Genomic DNA, 20,611 nt, shown 5'->3' on the forward strand with positions numbered 1-20,611 from the left:
GATACTTTAAACATAACACATAAAATATAATTAACACGTGATCATCAATTTCATCATAAACTAAATATATGCAATATTTCGAAAATCATTAAAATCTAAAATTTAATTAGATTTATGATGAATTAGATTTTCGACAATATCGTAATCTTTATTAGATTTTAATTCCTTTTATCAAGGATTAGAAAATTAATTTAATTCGTGACCTTTCAAATAGATAATTGAAATTTATATCAAAACACTATCTTAATTCTTTTAAAAAAAGATCAAATCTTCGTAACACTTTAATCATTAATAAGTGGCTCAATAAATTTTATCAAAGGAAAAGAAGATTGCCGACGGTGGATGAATTAATCCCTTGAAGAAAAAATGGTGAATTTAAAAAACTTTTATAATTTTCTTTTCTTCTTCCGGCTTTCCATAGAAACAAATTTTTCAAATTCATAATCTTTAATCAAATAATCTTTAATTCAAATGATAATCAATAATCGAAGAATCTTGATTTAAATTTAAAAGAAAAACATGTCGCGGAAACATTAAAACAAATCATTAATCATCCATGTAAAATTACAAGTTCTCAATCAAGGCTCTGATACCACATGTAAACTTTAATTTCATGAATATACAATAAACCATAACATTGTATATAACCTTAAATGCCAAGATCTCTGAACTAGATAACTTTACAAATTAAAAATTAGTTAAAGAACAGCATAATTGTGTTTCTCTCACTTGCCTTCCTTTTAAACTTAATTTAAGTTTCTTGATGGGAAGAATAAACTAGTTAATGAGGCAGTGAGAGGACCAATCCCTAAGGTTCTATTTATAAACACCACCCATCGTGGTGTTAAATTATGACATTATCTTTTAACCTAATGGGCCTAATAAAATAATAAGCGCAAAAAGAATAAATAATAAATAATGCAATTGGACCACATTAATGATAATATTATATTTAAGAATAAATCTAACAAAAATTAGAATTATAATAATATTAGGATTATCATAATTCTTTTCCCCTTATAACTTTCCATCCCCCGAACGGTGCTTAGGTCTTATTTTCTTCAATAACATTTAAGTCTACTTCGATGGCTATTGGGCTTCACCCATGCCTGTGTTTTTCTCATTTGATATTTAGGTGTATTTGGATGACTAATGAATTTTCATTTCATGCATGACCATTTAACCTATAAAATGAAGTAAAATAAAGACTTGTTAAACTCGCGGCCTTTTCTTTGTGAGTTTTTGCAAGAACCATTCAAGAATCTTACAAAAGCCTCTAGCTTTGCATTTAAAAAACATAGTAGGCTTTGCATCTAAAAAACATCCTACCTCGCTCTTCTCCTTCTTCCTCTTCATCCCCTCTCTTCTCTCTAACAATTTCTAAAAATGTTGCTCGTTTTCTCTTCAATATAGGGTTGTGTGGATGTACGAATGACACATGAGTCCCAAACTAAACAAGTCCGAGTCAACGTGAAGTTTCATTATAAAAAAAAAAAAAAAAAAAAACTTCCTTTGCCATTGTCATCTTCGCTCTCTACTAGTTTTGTTATCACAAGTTAAATTTGGGTATTATTGAATGACAAAATAGAATGTGAACTCAAAACCTACCGAATCAATATTTTACCCATTGTTTTTGTATATCAATGTAAAATAGTTTTAGAAAATAAAACACACCCCTCTTATCGTTTAATGCTCAACCCCTTTCGTCAAAATCAAAACCTAAGCACCCTTTATTCTCCTCTAGTCCTTTCCAATCTTCAACGATCGGCCGCTTCTCTCCAATTGGACAATGCCGACAACTGGAACTCTGATTAGAGCAGCCTCGCTTGTGCTCCGTCTTGGTTACTTGTCTCGGTTTAAAGGTTTTTCACTTTTTTTCTTTTTTATGTATCATTATTTGAGGAATGTTTCAACTGGTTTGATAGAGAACACACATATATATGTTTTTTTTATTCATTACTTCATATTAACATGCAGTCCTAATGTAGATGTTGAAACTTATATGAAACATGATTTAGGCCTTGGGCTTTTATGGTGAATTTTTTAAATATTATCTGGAATTTTTGGTATGATTTAATTAGATTTGAGAGATATGATTTGTTCTTTGGAAAGGTGTATCTTAGTGTTTTTGTTTCGAGAACATTTTTTAAGGAGTTTGTTCTATTTTTTTATACTAGATGGCATCAGTCTCCTTGTCTACCCCTATCAATAGTATTCAATCATCCACGTTTCTACATTTTGTTTTGGATGAAAGTGTGATCTCTATTTAGGATTTTGTATTTGTGTTGTAGTTTAGAACTTTTTAATGAACTAGAACAACTATAGTATTTCCTACAAGAATTTTGGGCTTTGTCAACATTTTTTTCTGGCGACAGTTCAAAAGATGTGGGCAAATATATGATCTGCCGATGTAATTTCATTGTGTAGACACATCTTCGTTTTTGCCTATACAAATATATATGTGAGTAAAAAACTATATACTACGTGGGTACATCATCGTTTTTGTCAATGAAAATATACACTTGGACAAAAATGTATGTAGTTTAAATAAAAAATTTTAAATTAAATTTCTACCTACGTTTATTTTAATTTATGGCCACATATTTGTGCGGGCGAGTAATATAAATATTTGCCAAACCTAATTTACGTGGCCTAAACACATTTTTTTTATAACTATTAATGGGCGACGAAAAATATATACTTCGGGCGACACAAATAACGTGCGCAAGTTAGAAAGAAAAACCTTATTTTAATTTTTCATTTTCCCACCCCTTATCCCACGTTTCCCTTCCCTTTTCCCACATTTTCTCATCCTTTTCCAACATTTTCTCTTTCCCTCTCACTACCCTTTCTCTTTTGCAAAAAACCCTCCACCATCGAACAACGCCGTTCTCCATCTCTTCACGCCGCCATCACAGTGAGCTTTCGTGCGCACGTTCTCCATCGTTCTCCGGCCGTTCTCGAAACCCAGTCCTCCCCCACCATCGAAGCGTTGCCGTTCTCCGTCGTTCTCCATCATTTTCGGCTAGCTCTTCGCCGGTAAGTTCTCCCTCCATTATGGCGTCCGAAACCCCCCTCCCTCCCCCGGTTTTGCTTTTCCGACCCCCCTAACCGATTCTAATTTCGAAACCTCCCTCCCCGATTTTGATTTGGAACCCCCAAGTTTGATTTCGACCCCCCCCCCCCCCCCCCCACACACACACACACACACGCCCACACTTTGATTTCGGACCCCCTCCCCGATATTGCATTTCCATTCTCTTTTTATGCAATAATAATAGGCATTATGCAATAAGTATGAGTGATTGTAGTAAATAGGTTTGCTTTAGTTTACAATCTGTAGATATCAAATCAAGAATAATATATATAGAGAGATATTTGTTAGTTGTAATATAAAGCATATAATTAAGTATAAGGATAGAAAAGATAAAGAGTATAAGAAATTGTAATTAGTTTAGGAATTAAGTAGGAATTTAGAGCAGAAATGTTAATTGTTTTGATATAAGATATGATGTGATGACGAGAGATTAGGAATATGAATTATTTTAGGAGAAAGAGAGAGAGGGGTTTTAGTAATGGTGGTGTGTACTGTGGATAATTAATAAGAAAGGAGGGTGTTGGGTTTTGAATGGAATATAAAATAATTGAAGAAAGAAAAGTGAGAGAGAGACATGGAATGGAACCAGTAGCAGCATTTGGAGGAGGGAGGGTAATTAGTAATGAATTAGTGGGCAACCAACTTTATATTTGACAAAATCAACTCATATCACTTTTTGTCAATTTCGTTATAATGATGTTAACCTTAGAACATATAAAACTTACATAACTTTCCTTTCTTTTTTTCTTTTCAAATGGTGTGTGTGTGTGTCTGTGTGTGGTGATGCTTTCTTTTTTCTTCCTTTGCCTGTCAGCGTTGATATGAAGCCAAACCCTCCATACATCCATTCAGCTATGTTCTATCAGTATTATCACATATATTATTTAAAAATATAAAAAAACTATAATGTATTGTGTCCTACTTTTTTAGAAATTAGATGTATTGCTGTACCGTGTCGTGTGTCAGTGTTCGTGCTTCCTAAGAGTAATCTCTTCCAAGGGAGATCTCCAAAGCTAGGAAATCCTGTCGATGTATAGAGACTGAGAAATAAAACTGTAAAAACTTTGACAATCTCACATAGAAGGAGAACGCTAAAAGAAAATAACCTGTATCTATGAGTTTACATTTTCTTTCAACAAAAGAAATTGTGGTAATCCACTTCCCAATTTTTTTGTTTGTGTTGCTTTTCCAAATTTCTCAAGGTGGGTCTGAGACTATCCCTTTCCAGAATCCCTCCATACTTCTATACAGACTCCACATGTTTCTAGAAAGTGAATAGAATTAAGGATTAACGGGAAAGAAAGTCAAACACTTGGCTACATTGGGATAAAATAAATTAGGAGCAAAATGAGTAATGTTCCCTGGAAAGACACACTCCAGTTGAAGGCTTGAAGAATGTGTTTCCAAAAGTTCTTGGAGAAAGTTCAGAACATGAAAGGATGATTTTGGTTTTCTGTGTGACTGTGTCATTCTTACAGAGGGAGCACTAGGGAGAAAGCGATCTTTGATGGGACACGATTCTGTAGCTTGTCAAAGGCGAGGACAGCCTTATGAGCAAGCTCCCAAAGGAAAATTTTAATCTTTTTGGGATGTTAGTCAAACCAAATGGTACCAGTGAGACCCTCGAACAACATGGTTCCCATCCCTTGTTTTAGACCATCCTTCAAGGGAAGAAAGGGTCTTTTCTGGAAGCAGCTTGTTAGAGCTCTTTTGTGGTCGATTTGGCTCAAGCGAAACAACTATCTCTTCAACATCAAAGCCCAACACTTTGATGTCTTTCTTGACCACGTGTTCAATATTGCTATCTCTTGGTGTAAACTGTCTAAGCATCAGTTTCTATAGTTTTGATTCAATATTGACCAATTGGACATGTATTTTGTAATCCTTTGGTCCAGGGCCTCTTTCCCCTCCTTTTTGTAATTTCACGCATCAACAAAATTCTCTTATAAAAAGAATTAAGAGCAAAATCATATCTTTTTAGAACACAAACTGCATAGCATTTTATTATTGAACCGATGACCAAAATTCAGACAAACAAATTGTTTACCTTATTTTTCCCCCTCAAAAAACATCGTGAAATTACAAAAAGGAGGGGAAAGTGGCCCTGGACCAAAGGATTACAAATTCAGACAAACAAATTGTTTACCTCATTTTCCCTCTCAAAAAACATCGTGGATAAGATAAAACAAACACATATTCAACTACATGAAGCAAACCATAGTTTGAGAATGATTGAGCATTATCTTGGCCTTGCAACATAGAGAGAGCACAAATAGGTCTTTTTTCATTGACAAATTACAAGTTCTTAGAGTTTTTCAATTTAATATATTCACTGAAATTATTTTTTTATTGTTGCTGCTTTTTCTGGCAGTATAATTTATTGATGCTTCAGATAAAGCTCGTTTGCTAATTGTTTTCTGTTCCTTGTTTCTGCTGCAAATTAATGGGATTGACTATTCATTCATGTGTTAATTTGACCCACATATTCCTTTATGTGAATTGAAGTGCATAACATTGTAGGATACCACTATGAAGAGTGTGCTGGCAATTACAGATGACACTGTTCTGGCTACTAGCATTGTTGTTAATGTTTTACAAGAGCTTGGGAATGAATATGTTGGGAATTGTGATTCACAAATAATCACTCAAGCCTTTTCTCTCAGTAAGTTTTTTATGCCTTCTCAGGGCCTGTTCTATTCAACACTTCAATCAACTCTTTGATATTTAGTTCAATGGACTCGTGCATTTTGTCTTTCATTTTGAAAGCTGAAGGGGTAAATTCGTGTGACAGAGTAAGCCTCGAGGTGGCATGAGGCGTAAGCCTCAAATAGTGACTTCAAAACATTTTACAAATCCTAGATTGGTTTTACAAGCTTAACACGATAGTCATATCTAATATGAGAGTTTAGAAAAAGAAAAAAAAATTCACCCCCACAATTTTCACATAACCAAAAATTCTAAATGGGTATCTTTGTCATCACTATTATTATCATTAATAGGACAGATTTGTACTATAAATTTTTTCCTTCGATGTTTCTGAAGTCATGGCATAATTCATCACAACTCAAAATTTAATATTGAGAATTAAGCAAATGACTATTATTTTTCTAATTATTAGATGAGGCATAGAGATTTTAAGTCTCGGGGAATTTTCGCAATGGGAAAGCCACAAGTCTCGAGACTAAAAGTTAGAGTCTTGCATCAAGGCGTAAGCCTCACTAGCTTTTCAAAACATCAAGAGTAACTGAATATAAATGTCAGTTGTCAGTGTCCTCAGAGCCAAGAAATTATTAGAGCTTGCATTCAGACCAGTGGCTTTTCAATGTTATCTGTAGCTTCTATTCCCCTTTCATCCCAGTTTTTCATTTTATTTTGTTAGTTTTGCCGACATGAGATGATGGTTAACTCTTAATTTCCCTCCTAATCTCCTCCTTATGTGTTTTTTGGCCTCGTGCACATGTGGAGTTGATACGTTCTTATTGTGATATAGTTTTTGTTATTGATAGTTGTTGTTTTATGATTTAGATAGGCTGCCACTTGGAGCATCATCCATGGATGCTATCATTTCTATTTGTAGATCTGATTTTCCAAGTGATCAGTTGTGCGAGGAGATCTTAAGAGTTTTGAAGCCTGATGGGATAATCCTTATTCATAAGACTTCACAGTCTGTTGCAGTTGAGAAAGATGAGGTAATTACTGAATAGCTTGTAGTTTTTCATATTTAGAGTATTGATACAGATATAGATATTGTAATAACTTTTGATATTGTTTTATTTTTTGCAGCCCATTTTCATGGTTAGAAGATTACTTTTGGCAGGCTTTCTTGAAGCTCAAGTAATAGGAAAGAAATTAGTTTCTCCATCTGATGTAGAGAACTTCGTGGTAAGATTCAGATATCGTCTAGTTTAGATTCTTTTTACAGCCTCCCCTCGATCCTAGCAACTGAAGAAAGCTCTACCCTACATTTTAGTAGAGTTGAAATTTGAAAATATCTGGTAATTTATGACCAAAGACTGTGTTTCATGTTACTTTCATCTTCTTTACGTAAAGATGATTGAAAGACATCTTATCTCCATGACCTACCATTTGGTTTTACCAAATTCATTTCGTCGTGTTCCTTTTTTGTCCATAGATAAGAGCCAAAAGGCCTTCTTGGAAAATTGGCTCCTCTTTTGCTATTAAGAAGCCTGCAAAAAGTCTACCAAAGATTCAGCTTGATGATGATTCTGATTTGATTGATGAAGATACTTTATTGACTGAGGAGGATTTGAAAAAACCTCAGCTACCAGGTAAACAATGAAACGCTTGACATATATTATATATTAAATTTGGGTAAGTTACAAGGTTATTTGCTTAACTTTCAGGTCTATGTCTATTCGATTATTGAACTTTTAAAAATGTCTTGTAGGTCCGTGCTTTCATCTTGCGCCAAATAGGTCCTTGAACTTCAAAAATCACCTAACAGATTTTTAAACTTTCCATTTTGTCCATTAAGTTCCTAAATTTTACAAAGTATCTCATAGATCTTAAACTTTAACTTTATGTCCAATAAGATCTCTAAATTTCAGTTTTGTATCAAATAGGTCCTAGACAATTTTCTTAAAAAAATCACATATCTTCTAAACATAAAATTGTAACTTTAGAGTTCTACTAAACATAAAATTCATTTTTTAGCCTAAAAGATCAATCATCTATTAGTTTTTAATTTTTCTTTTTAATATATTAGAGATTTGTTACATATAAAATTGGAAGTTTAGTACCGTTTAGACACAAAATTGAAAAGATTTATTAGGGCGCAAAGTTGAAAATTTAGAAACTTTATTAGACACAAGATTGAAATTTCAGACTTTAGGATCTAATAGACACTTTGAAAGTTTAGAGATTAAACTAGTAATTTAACTGTAATTTTATTTAGCGGAAGGTAGTAATGATTACGGTTTATTATTTAATTTGTTGCACAGTTGGTGATTGTGAAGTTAGCATAACAAGGAAAGCTTGCAAGAACTGCACTTGTGGTAGGGCCGAAGCAGAGGAGAAAGTAGAGAAACTGGGTTTGACTTCAGATTTGTTGGAAAATCCTCAATCTGCATGTGGCAATGTAAGAAAAAAATAAATGGCTATCGTAGTTGTCGAGTGCAGTTTTTTGTTTATGGATAGTCTTTTGCTTTATGATTTATGAAATGGCATCAAGTGTCGATTATTCTTTTGTTTTTATGGACATTCTTCCATGAATGCTTTACCTCTGTTCAGTCTCTTTGCTTTGGCCCTTCACTTGCAATTCATCCACCTTATTATTTATCTGTTCTGCATCTTAACGTTAATACAACTTGCAGTGTGGCCTGGGAGATGCTTTTCGGTGCAGTACGTGCCCATACAAGGGTCTACCAGCATTTAAACTTGGGGAGAAGGTAGGCAAAATCTTTATGATTATCTTCCCATTTTGATGTAGTTTTGAGAATTATGTATCACAGGGTGGGAGAATTTAAACTTCCAGCCTCTGGAGTAGAGATGCCTTGACAATTGCATGACTTCTAAGTTTCCTTCTTTTTTTCTTTTCTTTTCTGTGTGCAGGTGTCACTACCTGGAAACTTCCTTGCTGCCGATATATGATTTTTTTTTAGGGGGTGGGGGATTGATATACTACGGGATGTATTTTGAACTTCTGATGAATGGTTTGGTCAAATGGAAAATTGCTTATTAGTCTTCTACTACTTGAAGGAGAAATACAAGTGACAAAGCAAAACCAGTTTTAGTTGCAGATGAAAACCACTTTTCCATTTTGATATTGACTTAGAAACTGATAAACAATTTAAATTTTACCAATGGCCAGTCATGTTTTCGAATGCCTATATGAGCAACCATCAATATATATACATATTGCTTGTTATCTATGCTTTAGATTTTCTAAGCTCCAAAAGCCTGAACCACCTCTTGTCTATAGATGCAGCGTTCTGTGCCCCAATATCTGCAATGAACATTTCTCAATTAGTCCCAACGTTAATTTCAAGTGGAAGCTTGAGTCAGTGACACTTGACCACTTACATTGCACTGTGGGTTGAGATTTCTCACACGACTCTGAGCAAGTGTCCTGGAAGAGGTAGTCTTTTTTGTTAACTTCTTCCAATTGAACCTTGGTAGTATTTTTAGATTAATGGTTATTGATAAGTAGGCTAATTCTATTTGCATTCAACTTCTCACCTTGGTTGAGGTGGTAAGCCTAATTGTGTCACGTACCAATGAATCTAGATCGGCTTCAAGCCCGGGTTTAACGTAGATTACCTGTTAAGTTTAAGATGGCTGTCAAACTTCTAAGTGGTTGAAGTGAAGAAATGCAAAAACTTACCGAAGGATCATCGCCTCCAATATCTGGAAGGTGAATCTCCCTGTTGGCTCTGTTTGATGACAGAACCAATACATTAAAATTTGCTTTGATCTGTTTGATTAAGATAATTGTAAGTGTTTAGAACATTGGTTGGAATGATATCAAATGAAACTTCATGGATAGATGTGATACAGATAACTAGGAACAAGCTATTTAATTTTATCGTTTTTTGATTATTTAAAAAGTGCTACCTCTCTACAGTATGGCAAAGAACAGGTACAACACTTTCGAGTGAATGATGTGTTGATCCTTCCATCCACGGTGAACCCGAAACTTGCATGCTGGTAAAAACATAGGGAAATTATTAGTGGTATAGTTATCGGATAGAGCATTTTGTGTAGAATTGCTCTCATTTTATGCTGTTTGAATTCTCTAAATTGCTTAAAAAGTTATTGTTCAATGTCTATTCTCTTTGAGCTGAGAAATGGATTCTTCAGCAGGCTCCTTCACAAAAAATGAAAAAGAAAAAGAAAGAAGTCTCATTCTCTCGGAAAGTATTCTTTACCCGTATCGGCCTCTCCAACAATAGTTCACTATGAGATTCTACTGGAGATGGATCGAATCCATCATTAGATGTTGTTGGAGTTAGATTCAAGCTGTTGTGTTCATTAATGTTATACATAAAATAGAGCTTTGGAGAGAGAAAAGTATTGAAATTACCTTCTCAATACAGAGGTTGATGAAGACGTGTGCATTTTTGTGTTCATCTTCTACCAAGTCTTCTAAGTTGAGGTCTCGCAGCGAAAGCAGGTAATCACAGGTCCATTTCCCTTGCCATCTGCTTCCTGATGTTGATATTGTGATTAGACGCCTTGTTGTTTTGTTGCTTCTTCTCTTCATAGGACAAAAAAAGGAAAATCTTGAGATGGAAGAGAATTGTATGAATAGAAGAGGGAATGTCTGCAGAAATCTAAAAGATGACAAGGAAGAGTTTGAAAGTTTTACCAAGGAGATGTCATTTCTCTTTGAAGAAGCTTTGATTTTGAATGTTTGAGTTAAAGATTTAGGTGCAGGTTTGTTGAATGAACTTGAAATGGAGTTTATATTTCTTGTTGTTGTCACAAGGCGCCCAGCTTCCGCCATTTCTTTGTCTCTTCACTCTTTGTGAGAGACGTCAATACGTGGAATAAAGCAAGTAATTGGAATTGGAGCCTTATCTATACAAAATGTGAGGCCCCAATTTCTCTTCGGAAATATATCTTTATTTGGATCTAAGTTAGCTTCTTTCCTCTTTACTTGTGCTAGAACTCTCGTAGTTTTGCATTCATACAGATGTCTCTCCCATTTTTTTTAGACTTGCTTCATAGAAATTTCTTGTTTATTTTACTTTTGAAAGGTACAATGTTTCCCCCTTGGTACATGGGGCTGAAGGTCGAGAAAGATTTGTAGATTTTCGTGTGTTTTTCTTTTTTTTTCATGTGTTTTTCTTTTTGTTCATGTGTTTTTCTTTATTTCAGTGTGTGTATCTTACGAGTCACGGAGGTTTGCCAACATGAGTATTAAGATGTTTTGAACTGTAAAACTAGAGGTTTGAATTTCTTACCTTCATACTCATTAAAACTAAATAAAATGTCATGGTATCGTTTTGTTAGCTTTCGGCTTCTCTCAACTTGTAAAAGACTGTAGTAACAAATGACTAAGGTAAAAATGTGGTTTAAAAAGATAGGTAGGTTTTCAACTTTACAAACTTCATATCCAAGATTTTCAAAATCTTAATTATTGGAGAATTATTTAAAGGGATAAAATTTTATCAAGATGGATAGATATAATCCATCGCAGATAGGTATTGATATTTTGTTATATTGTGTAAATATACACACACACATATATATATATATATATATATATATAAATAAATAAAGCATCTCTTAATTATTTGGCCTTTTGTTCTTTATTTTTAAAATTAAGCTAATGAAAATATAAAAAGATGGAAATCTAGAAAGCAGGGAGTGTACATCAAGAAGAGGCATCGGAAGAAATCTAAGCAAAGTTTCTTATAGCTGAAAAATGTTCAATTTTTAAAAAGGGTTACATGTCTTAAAAATATTGGAAAATTACCAAAAAAATAGGTTAAAAAATAGGGTTAAATGACTTTTGGGATAACTTTTCAAAATGAAGAGTTTTAGGACAATTTAGGTGTGAATGAACAAAAATGTCCTTCATTAAATTTCTCTTTTTTCCTTTCCCTTCTCTTCCATGTTCGCTTTCCTTTCTCTTTCGTGTAGAACACTTAAAATAAAAATAAAAAATCTCCTTTTGTTGGCTTTTGAAATTTCTCGCTCTACTCTTCGAAGATACTCTGACTGTTCGTCACTTGCCGTTCGTCGGTCCTTCAGTACATTTCGTCGCTTCTCCTTTGCGAACCATTCAATCAACTTTGAGCGTTTTCTCTTATTTCAGTGAGTTTTATCTCTAACTCATTTTCAATTTATTTGCCGTAAATGTTTGGTTTAGGTATTTGTTGTGAGTTTCATCCGTCTGGTTTAGGCTTTTTTGGAATCGACTTATTTGCTGAAAATTAGTTTAGTCAAAATTTGGTTTAGGTTCTTAGAAAGTTAAATGGGTAGTGAAATGAATTGAAATTAAATATAGTTGGTGTTTTGCTCCTTTTTCTTTGAATCCCTTCTTTAACTCTGAGTTTGTTCCTTTTTGTTCAGGCTTCAATTATGACATCGACATCGACCAATGGACCTGTGTACAAGATTAATCCTTCCCATCATTTTTATGCCCTAGTAAGTTGTTTGTCTCATTTAGAAAAGACAACACATAATATTAACGCCAAATTCAAACCCGATCAATTAGCCTTATTTAGGAAAACAAAGTTTGGGCACTTTTTGGACCTAAATATTGTCTTTAATGGGCCACTCATCCACTACTTATTGTTAAGGGAGGTGGAAGATGAAGGAAAGGATTATATGAGTTTCTTACTAGGGGGCGTTGTTTGTACTTTTGGTAGGAGAGAGTTTAACATCATAACGGGTCTATAAGGTCCTAAAGAAGAGTCTATTCAGTTAGTTGGGAATAGTAGATTATTGGAGAAGTTTTTCAAAGACAAGAAGTGTATTTATGTAATCGACTTAGATGATATATTTTTGAAATACGAGGGTGATGACGATGATATTGTGAAATTAGTTTTAGTCTACTTTATAGAGCTATCTTTGTTAGGAAAAGATAGGCGAACTAAAGTCGACATTGGTCTTTTCAAGATTGTTGATGATTGGAATACATTATAAAATTATGATTGCGGCGGGATTGTTTTTGGACGCACACTAAGTGCCTTGAAAAGAGCCTTGGACATGCAATATGCCAACAGAAAGAAGAAATCAACTAAGACAAAAAAAATACTATCAATGGATTTCAGCATGCATTACAGTTATGCTATTTTTTACTTCTTACTTCAAAACTTATGCATATATTTATATATCTATATATATCTTAGGGCACTTCCTAAACTTGTTTGTCAAATGTGGAATAGGTTTGGGCATATGAGTCTATACCAACCATCATTGGATGTGGTGTAGATAAAGTAAACGATAATGTCATACCACGAATGCTGAGGTGGGTGTGCCAACAATCACCAAAGTCCTAAACTATAAGCCATGTGTTTGACTTGCCAATGGTAAGTAGCAAGCAATAGTAACTAACTTAAGGATCGCATGATTTTCTGCTTATTTCTTTGTCCTAAATACATTTGCCTTTTCTCTTTGTGGTTGATAATTAAGGCGGTCATTGAGATGACACCTGAAGAGGAGTAGTTAAAAATTGCTTCAGGTGAACTTTTTTAAAACCTCCGCTCATCTACCATTGTTCAGTCGAAGAATGGTGGTTCAAAAAGAGGAAGAGAAGTTGGTAATGATGAAGGTGACTTCAAAAAGAGTAAGAAACAGAAGTTGAAGTCTAAGATGAAAAAGGTTATTTGGAATCTCCAAGATCGAGTAGCGGTTGTTGAAGGGCAACTTACTAGTATAAAATCAGATATTGACGAATTGAAGGGCATGATGTCAACCATATTGAAGCACATTGGACTTCAAAGAAAGGTTAGGAATCAAATTGTTAATTGTATTGACTTTAGTTGTTTCATATTTGGTAATTACTCATACGTTAAGTTGCATGTTCTCGCTAATTTTGATGTTTACTTTCTATTGTTATCCACACTAATTCATTTTGAGGTTCCATAAGGTGACGAAGGAGATTCAAGGAGTTTGAAAGCTTAGTAGATCATACACTAGAAAGTGAAGAAATGGATAATGCTAAGACCGAAGATGTTGACACAGGCGGTACCCCTCATTGGTTGAGGATGCCAAAGGAGGATGACACAAGTAATGGGGCGAAACACATTGAACTTAAAAAGAAGGTTTGGTTCCATGTTCTTGCTAATATTGATGTTTAATTTCTATCATTATCCACATTAATGCATTATGAGCTTCCATAGGGCGACGAAGATGTTCACACCGTCGGTCCCCCTCCTTGGTTGAGGTTTAATATTTAAGTTAGAGAAGCCAATCGACGTGTTGGAGAAGAAGGTTGAGATTGATTTAGAGGAGCCAATAGATGTTGTTAACAATGAGGTTGAAATTGAGGACACTGAGAAAAAACTTTGTACTCATTTTGATTCAGACGTCACAAAGATAGAACCATTTCCCACTCGACGACCACACGTTCGGCCCGCCCATAGGAAGTGTGCAAGTGTTTACCTATAAACCTCATTCACAACTCTACCTAAACGGTCTACGACATCAACCACCACTAGCTCTCAGTGCGACCGGCTCCCTTGAATTTGGACTTTATTAATTCTCTAACAACCCAAGATTTTGCTTGCCTATGGTCACGATTCAAAAACTCAAGAGAACACGAATGAAAATTGGCATACTTTTAATCTTGAATATATTTGAATCCTTCAATCTCACCGCTTGCAATCTCCAACCACACTTGTTGATGCATCTAACAAAAAGAACCTCTTTTGTAGACTTTTTTACTACAAACTGAATTTTTTTTTCATTGCCAACACACTTAATCTCATTGACAAATCTTTCTTGCAAAAAAATATTTGTCCTACATCCAACTCCTCACTGTAGAGCTTTCTTCGGACCAACCACTTCTTTTTGTCTTCAACTTTCGACTAGAGGAGCTGTAGTGAACTTTACCTTTTCCTTTGCAATCTTTTGTAGGAGCATCTCTTTGTTGTGGGATGTCAAACAATTCATTGTTCATCTCAACTGACTCCCATGTAAAAGTATCATCTTTTGAATCATATGACTCATATGATTCCCATATAGCCAGATTGGTCCCTATCATGTTATCACACAAGCCAACCTGAACTTCACTAATATCAACTTCATTCTCATCTAATGTATCCATTGCAATTGGAGGATGATGGTTTAAATTTTGAACTTGGTTGCTCCCAGATACTGAATTGTAAGCTTTGTTTAACACTTTCTTACTTTGATTGCTTATAAGCTCAAATGATATGTATAGGGGGACCTCCAATGAACTTTCACTAAGAATATAAAACTTCAAATCACGGTCATTGCTTAACTCAAATAGAGGAGCTTCCTTTTCCCCTTTTATCTCATATATACATCTTATCTTCATGTCGAACTTTGTAGAGTCAACTTCTGCAAGGTCATATAATTCATCCTATAAATCTTTGTGTGTTATTTCTTTACTGACAACAATGTCTTTTAACACGCCTCCTTCACATTTTCTTCGTCCCTCATCCCATGCACCACCATAACGCACTAAAATCCAAACATGTGACATCGTTAAGTTTTTTAGTTCATGCAAAAATTGATTTGAACTTAAGAACCTATGAGATGCCTGCAAGATATTTGCAAGATGCAAAGAAACAACAAAAATAACTGCGAGATGCAAAATTTGGAAGGTGCAAGATGTGTGCGAGATATGTGCGAGATAAAGCATGAGGGCCTAAGAGAATTACTAAACATGCAAAGAATCGCTCTAAATGGATTAGGAGGTGTACCAATTTGATTTTAAAATAAATAGTGAAAGTTTGGAGGTGCGAGATGCGTGCGAGATAAAGCATGAGGGCCTAAGAAACTTACTAAACATGCAAATGATCGCTCTAAATGGATTTGGAGGTGTACCAATTTGATTTTGAAATAAATAGTGAAAGTTTAGAACGTGCGAGATACGTGCGAGATAAAGCATGAAGGCCTAAAAAACTTTTAAACATGCACTCTAAATGGATTAGGAGGTGTACCAATTTGATTTTAAAATAAATAGTGAAAGTTTGGAAGGTGCAAGATGGGTGCGAGATACGTGCGAGATAAACCTTGAGGGTCTAAGAGACTTACTAAACATGCATAAAAACAATTCAAACTAATGCATAAAGTGCAGGTGGGAGAAAGTGATCAAAGAAGAAGCTAGAGTGGTTTGAGAAGCATCCATAGCAGCAACATGAAAAATTACTTACAATATAAGATAATACAGAATAGATATAAAGCAATGTAGATTAAAAAAAAAAACCTTATTCCTTCTATTCCTATTGCTTACTCCTCCTCTATTTGACCCAACTAAATCATTTACTTCAATTCATTTTTCACTACCCATTAAACTTTCTAAGAACATAAACCAAACTTTGACTAAACTAATTTACAGCAAATAAGTCAATTCAAAATAGCCTAAACCAGACATTTACAGATGAAACTCGCAACAAATACCTAAACCAAACATTTACAACAAATAAATTGAAAATGGGTTAGAGATGAAACTCACCGAAATAAGAGAAAACGTTCGAAGTTGATTGAATGGTTCGAAAAGGAGGAGCGACGAAATGCACTGGAGGATCGACAAACAGCAAGTGACGAATAGCAAGCGACGAATGGTCGGAGTATCTTCGAACGACACTGGAGCAGAGTAGAGTATCGGACCATAACAAAAAAAAATTTTTTACTTCAAGTGTTCTACGCGAAAGAGAAGGGAAAGCGAACGTGGAAAGAAGGGAAAGCGAACGTGGAAGAGAAGGGAAAGAAAAAGAATAAGGGAAATTTAATGAAGGGCATTTTTGTCCATTCACACCTAAATTGTCCTAAAATTCTTCATTCTGAAAAGTTATCCCAAAAGTCATTTAACCCTCCTTTTTTTAACCTATTTTTGGCAGTTTCCCAAAAATATTTTTAAAAAATTAGTTTGATAGCTCAAAAGTTTAAGTTTTTGTGAAAAAGCAAAATTTGTCATCCAACTCAATTTTAAAAAGAATTAAAAATGAAAACTTGAAATTTCTATATAATGTTTGTACTTTGTTTTTTCCAATTTAATTAGTGATTGTTATTTGATTACCTTCTAATTGTTATCTGATCATTTTTTTAGTAGTAAATTGCTATTTGATATTAACTGTTATCTAATTGCTATCGTATTATTTATTTGTTATATGATAGAACTTGATTGCTATTTGATATTAGTTGTTATACAACTATTATCGCATATTTACTTGTTACATGATAGAATTCGATTGCTATTTGGTATTGATTGTTCTCATACTTATTATTATTTTATTACTATTTAATACTGATTTTTAACGATAATGAATGTTTTTTTATATATATTAATTCTTTTTTAAAAAAAAGAAAATTTGCAGATCTTGATGTTAGATTAATATGTGTTTTCATATACTTTATGTTAGATTTATCTAATAAAAATTACGTGATCATCAAATATAACTAAGATAAATTAGTTATCATTCGTATGGTAATCACATAACAATCAAATAAAAGCCAAACATAAGTTATATATCAATTTTGACCACATTCATTCTTTATGCTTAAACAATTCATTTGTGCTCCTCATTTCCATTTTAATTTCTATCTTGTATAACATATTGGATATATTAAGGGATGGTGACAAGATTGACAAAATAATTTGCTAAACTTAGGTACATGACCAAACTTATAACTTTTTGCAAAATTAGCAAAATTTGTGTTTGAGACCCAGTCCAATTAAGAAAATGATTTGAAATTGAAAATTTTAAAATGAACTTGCTGATTCACGAAATTTGATTATCACGTGATTACTATTTGATTATCATATTTGAGTATCTTCATCATCATCTTCTTCTTCTTTTTTTCAATTGGTTTACATTTTAATAGTCGTTTGATTATCTTTCAATTGTTCATTTGATTATTTTTTTTGTCACAATAATTTTAGATATTGCTTGATTGTTTTCTGATTATCATTTGATTACCTTCCATTTTTTAACATATTTAGTTGCTATTTGACGTTGAATGTTGTCTAATTGCTATCATATATTTAACTGTTATCTGATGATTGTTTGATTGCTATTTGATATTGATTGCTCTTTTTGATTGTTCTTTAATTGTCAATTATACTAATTATTACATGTTGTTGTCTTATTGCTATCTAATATTAGTTCTTAATGATAGTGAATGCTATTTAACATTGATCGTCATCTTTTTACTATCTTATACCGATTGCTAATAATGTACTATTATTGTTTGATTATTATTTACTATGTAATAATATTATTGTTTGTTTGATTATTATACCAATTGCTAATAATGTACTATGTAATTTGCAGCAATAGCATTTCATTTTTTCTTACAATTTACCATTACTTTCTATTGGTTTTCATTTGATTACCTTATAATTTTCATATGGTTACCTCTATTTTATGTCACACCGGTAGTGTGGAGTACTAGTTTTATATGAGTAAACATCAATAAGATAGTAATTAGATATCATTGAAAATCACAGAGCATTTAACATCTAATAAAAATAATATGGCAACATGAGTCAAACAGAAATAATAAGATAAGATAGACTAATAACAATTACAAGACATGAAATCAAATAAAAATTAGACAAAAATGTCAACTGAATTTGATTATCTATGCTTAAGAAGGATTATGTATCGATTGAATATATATTGTTGATAAATTTAATAATGAGTCGAATTTAATATGATGTCAACCATATAGTTGAATTTGAATATATATGCACTTGAATGAGTTGATATACTTTATAACAATATACTTATTCTGAGATTAAAAAAAATCAAACAGAAATCACAAAATACTCGATAACAATCAAAATGAAATCACATATCAATCAAATACACTTGTACCTGTATCATACTGCTATACACACTTGGAATATCGTACTTATAAAATGAAACACACATGTTTTACTAAATTGATATTAGAAAAATTAGTTACATCATAGAGGTGATACACAATCCAAAATTCAACACATATAATAGATCTATCATTACCGAATTAAGAGGGAAAAACCACACAAAATTGAACAAAAATTAAACGTTTGGGTGCTGATTTTTGGCCTTGTTGACACTCTGAGTTAAGGTATGCGCCAGAACTTAAGTTTGTAAAAGAGGAAAAGAATGGGACACAGTGCGAAATTTATACAAAATTACGTACCCTTACTTGGGGTTTTTCCTATAGTAGAGAAAGAAACAATCGTAATTGAAGAAAAGGGAAGAGTGATCGTAAGCAATCCATGTACAAATAATATTCTAACTGGTGAATAATTGAGTACTCACATTTGGTGTAGCTTCATGATCTATTATCTCCATGATTTTCTCCAAGAAAAAGAAGAAGATGAAGAAGAAACAGTTGAATTTTGAAGATAATCCTTCAACGGAAAAAATCGTTCTTGTGGAGAAGAAAAGATAATTGAAGAAAGCCTTTGCTAATGTGAATAAGAAAATAACCGAATGGTAAAATCAAAATACGTAAAAAAAAATTTAAAATATGTTGTTAATCAATAAAAAAGCATAAATAAATTGTTTTTTTATTATTATTTTTGAAAAAACACCAAAACTGTTTACGATTTTATAACAAATCCCATAAAATTAGTCATTTTTTAAATATTTCAGATTTGTCCTTCTCTTCTTTTCGATTTCTTTCATCGTCTTTCTTCTTTTCCTCTTATGTTTTTCTGCGATTTCTTTCCGTAATCTTTCTTATTTTTCAATTGTCTTTTACGTCGTTCAATTTTTCCATTGTACTTCTCCTTTTTTTCACTGCGATTTCTTTCCATCGTATTTCTTCTGATTTTGTGATTTCTTTCAATCTTCTTTCTTCTTTTCTCTTCTTTTCTTTTTTTTTTTACGCGTTTACATTTGAGTAACCAAATATAAGACAGAATCTTAAAAAAAAATCATTTAGATTGGAGTAGTCAAATGTAAACAATCATGTAAAAATAAATATTGTGTATAAATAATCTTGAAAAAAAAATCATTTGGATTGGAGTAACCAAATGTAAACGTATAAAGAAATCTAAATGATGATGTAAAAAAATCTAAACGATCATGTACAAAAGAATTAAAATTTTAAAAATAAAAATCATTTAGATTTGAAACGATCATGTAACAAAATTAAACGATGAAATTAAAAAGATAAATTGTAGTCATATCTAAACGATCGCGTATAAATTGTAGTCATATCTAAACAATCGCGTTGTAGCCATATCTAAACGATCGCGTATAAATTATAACCATACATAAATGATCGCCTTATAGTCATATCTAAACGATCACGTATATATTGAACCATTGTAAACGATCACGTATAAATTGTAGTCATATCTAAACGATCGCAAATACGTTATTGACGGCGTGGTTGACGAGACATTTTCGATATTTTACACGATGGACCTATGGGCTTTTTCCATTTTTGGAATTGTTCTATACACGATAAATATTTTACTGCCTTTTTATATTTTTTAAAAGACCCCATTATTTAAGTATATTTTCTTTTAAAAGAACATATTCTTGTCTCTTTCAAGACGAAAGGCATTAAAAAAGATAATAATTATTATTATTATAAAATAGAGTGTTTTGTTATATTTAGTAAAAGCACGATTTTCTAGCAAATATATTTTCATAGACATCGTTCGATATTTGTGATTTTATGTAGTACTTTAGCCTCTAGACTTATTGATTCAATGTAGATTTTCAATTAATATTTCCTTTGAAAATTATCCATACATCAGTTCAATTTGTAAGTTCATTTTGTTCATTCAACATTTGAAAAAATCTGCACATGGATCCTTTTAATCGTAGGCTTCAAGAGTTGGAAAAACAATGGGGTACCTTGGTGGGATAGCTACTATCTTCAATTTGACATTGACCCAAAACA

At 32.8% G+C, this 20,611-nt stretch overlaps 2 protein-coding genes across 4 annotated transcripts; one reads left to right on the plus strand and one right to left on the minus strand.

The window, feature by feature from the left end:
• The first annotated feature begins 2,702 nt into the window (after positions 1-2,702).
• On the plus strand, positions 2,703-8,984 carry LOC103500365 (anamorsin homolog). 2 transcript variants are annotated; one of them, XM_051083719.1, is made up of 8 exons: positions 2,703-3,039; positions 5,618-5,759; positions 6,623-6,786; positions 6,881-6,979; positions 7,230-7,386; positions 8,059-8,195; positions 8,431-8,505; positions 8,669-8,984. In XM_051083719.1, exons 2-8 carry the CDS (start codon positions 5,627-5,629, stop codon positions 8,705-8,707), a joined length of 804 nt encoding a protein of 267 aa, XP_050939676.1. In that variant the 5' UTR covers positions 2,703-3,039; positions 5,618-5,626; the 3' UTR covers positions 8,708-8,984. The 2 variants fall into 2 exon arrangements, with proteins under 2 accessions (XP_050939676.1, XP_050939677.1); XM_051083720.1 differs by having other exon boundaries at positions 2,731-3,039; positions 5,603-5,759.
• LOC103500366 (large ribosomal RNA subunit accumulation protein YCED homolog 2, chloroplastic) lies at positions 8,845-10,644 on the minus strand. Of its 2 annotated transcripts, XM_008463651.3 has the most exons (7): positions 10,425-10,644; positions 10,140-10,313; positions 9,671-9,760; positions 9,441-9,530; positions 9,296-9,376; positions 9,140-9,185; positions 8,845-9,062 (listed from the first exon to the last, which is right to left on the minus strand). In XM_008463651.3, the coding sequence occupies exons 1-7, from the start codon at positions 10,560-10,562 to the stop codon at positions 8,986-8,988; spliced, it is 696 nt and encodes a 231-aa protein (XP_008461873.1). In that variant the 5' UTR covers positions 10,563-10,644; the 3' UTR covers positions 8,845-8,985. The 2 variants fall into 2 exon arrangements, with proteins under 2 accessions (XP_008461873.1, XP_050939678.1); XM_051083721.1 differs by lacking the exon at positions 10,425-10,644 and having other exon boundaries at positions 9,441-9,489; positions 10,140-10,198.
• Positions 10,645-20,611: the final 9,967 nt, after the last annotated feature.

This window comes from Cucumis melo, chromosome 4 (assembly GCF_025177605.1).
Source record: "Cucumis melo cultivar AY chromosome 4, USDA_Cmelo_AY_1.0, whole genome shotgun sequence".
Taxonomy (NCBI): domain Eukaryota; kingdom Viridiplantae; phylum Streptophyta; class Magnoliopsida; order Cucurbitales; family Cucurbitaceae; genus Cucumis; species Cucumis melo.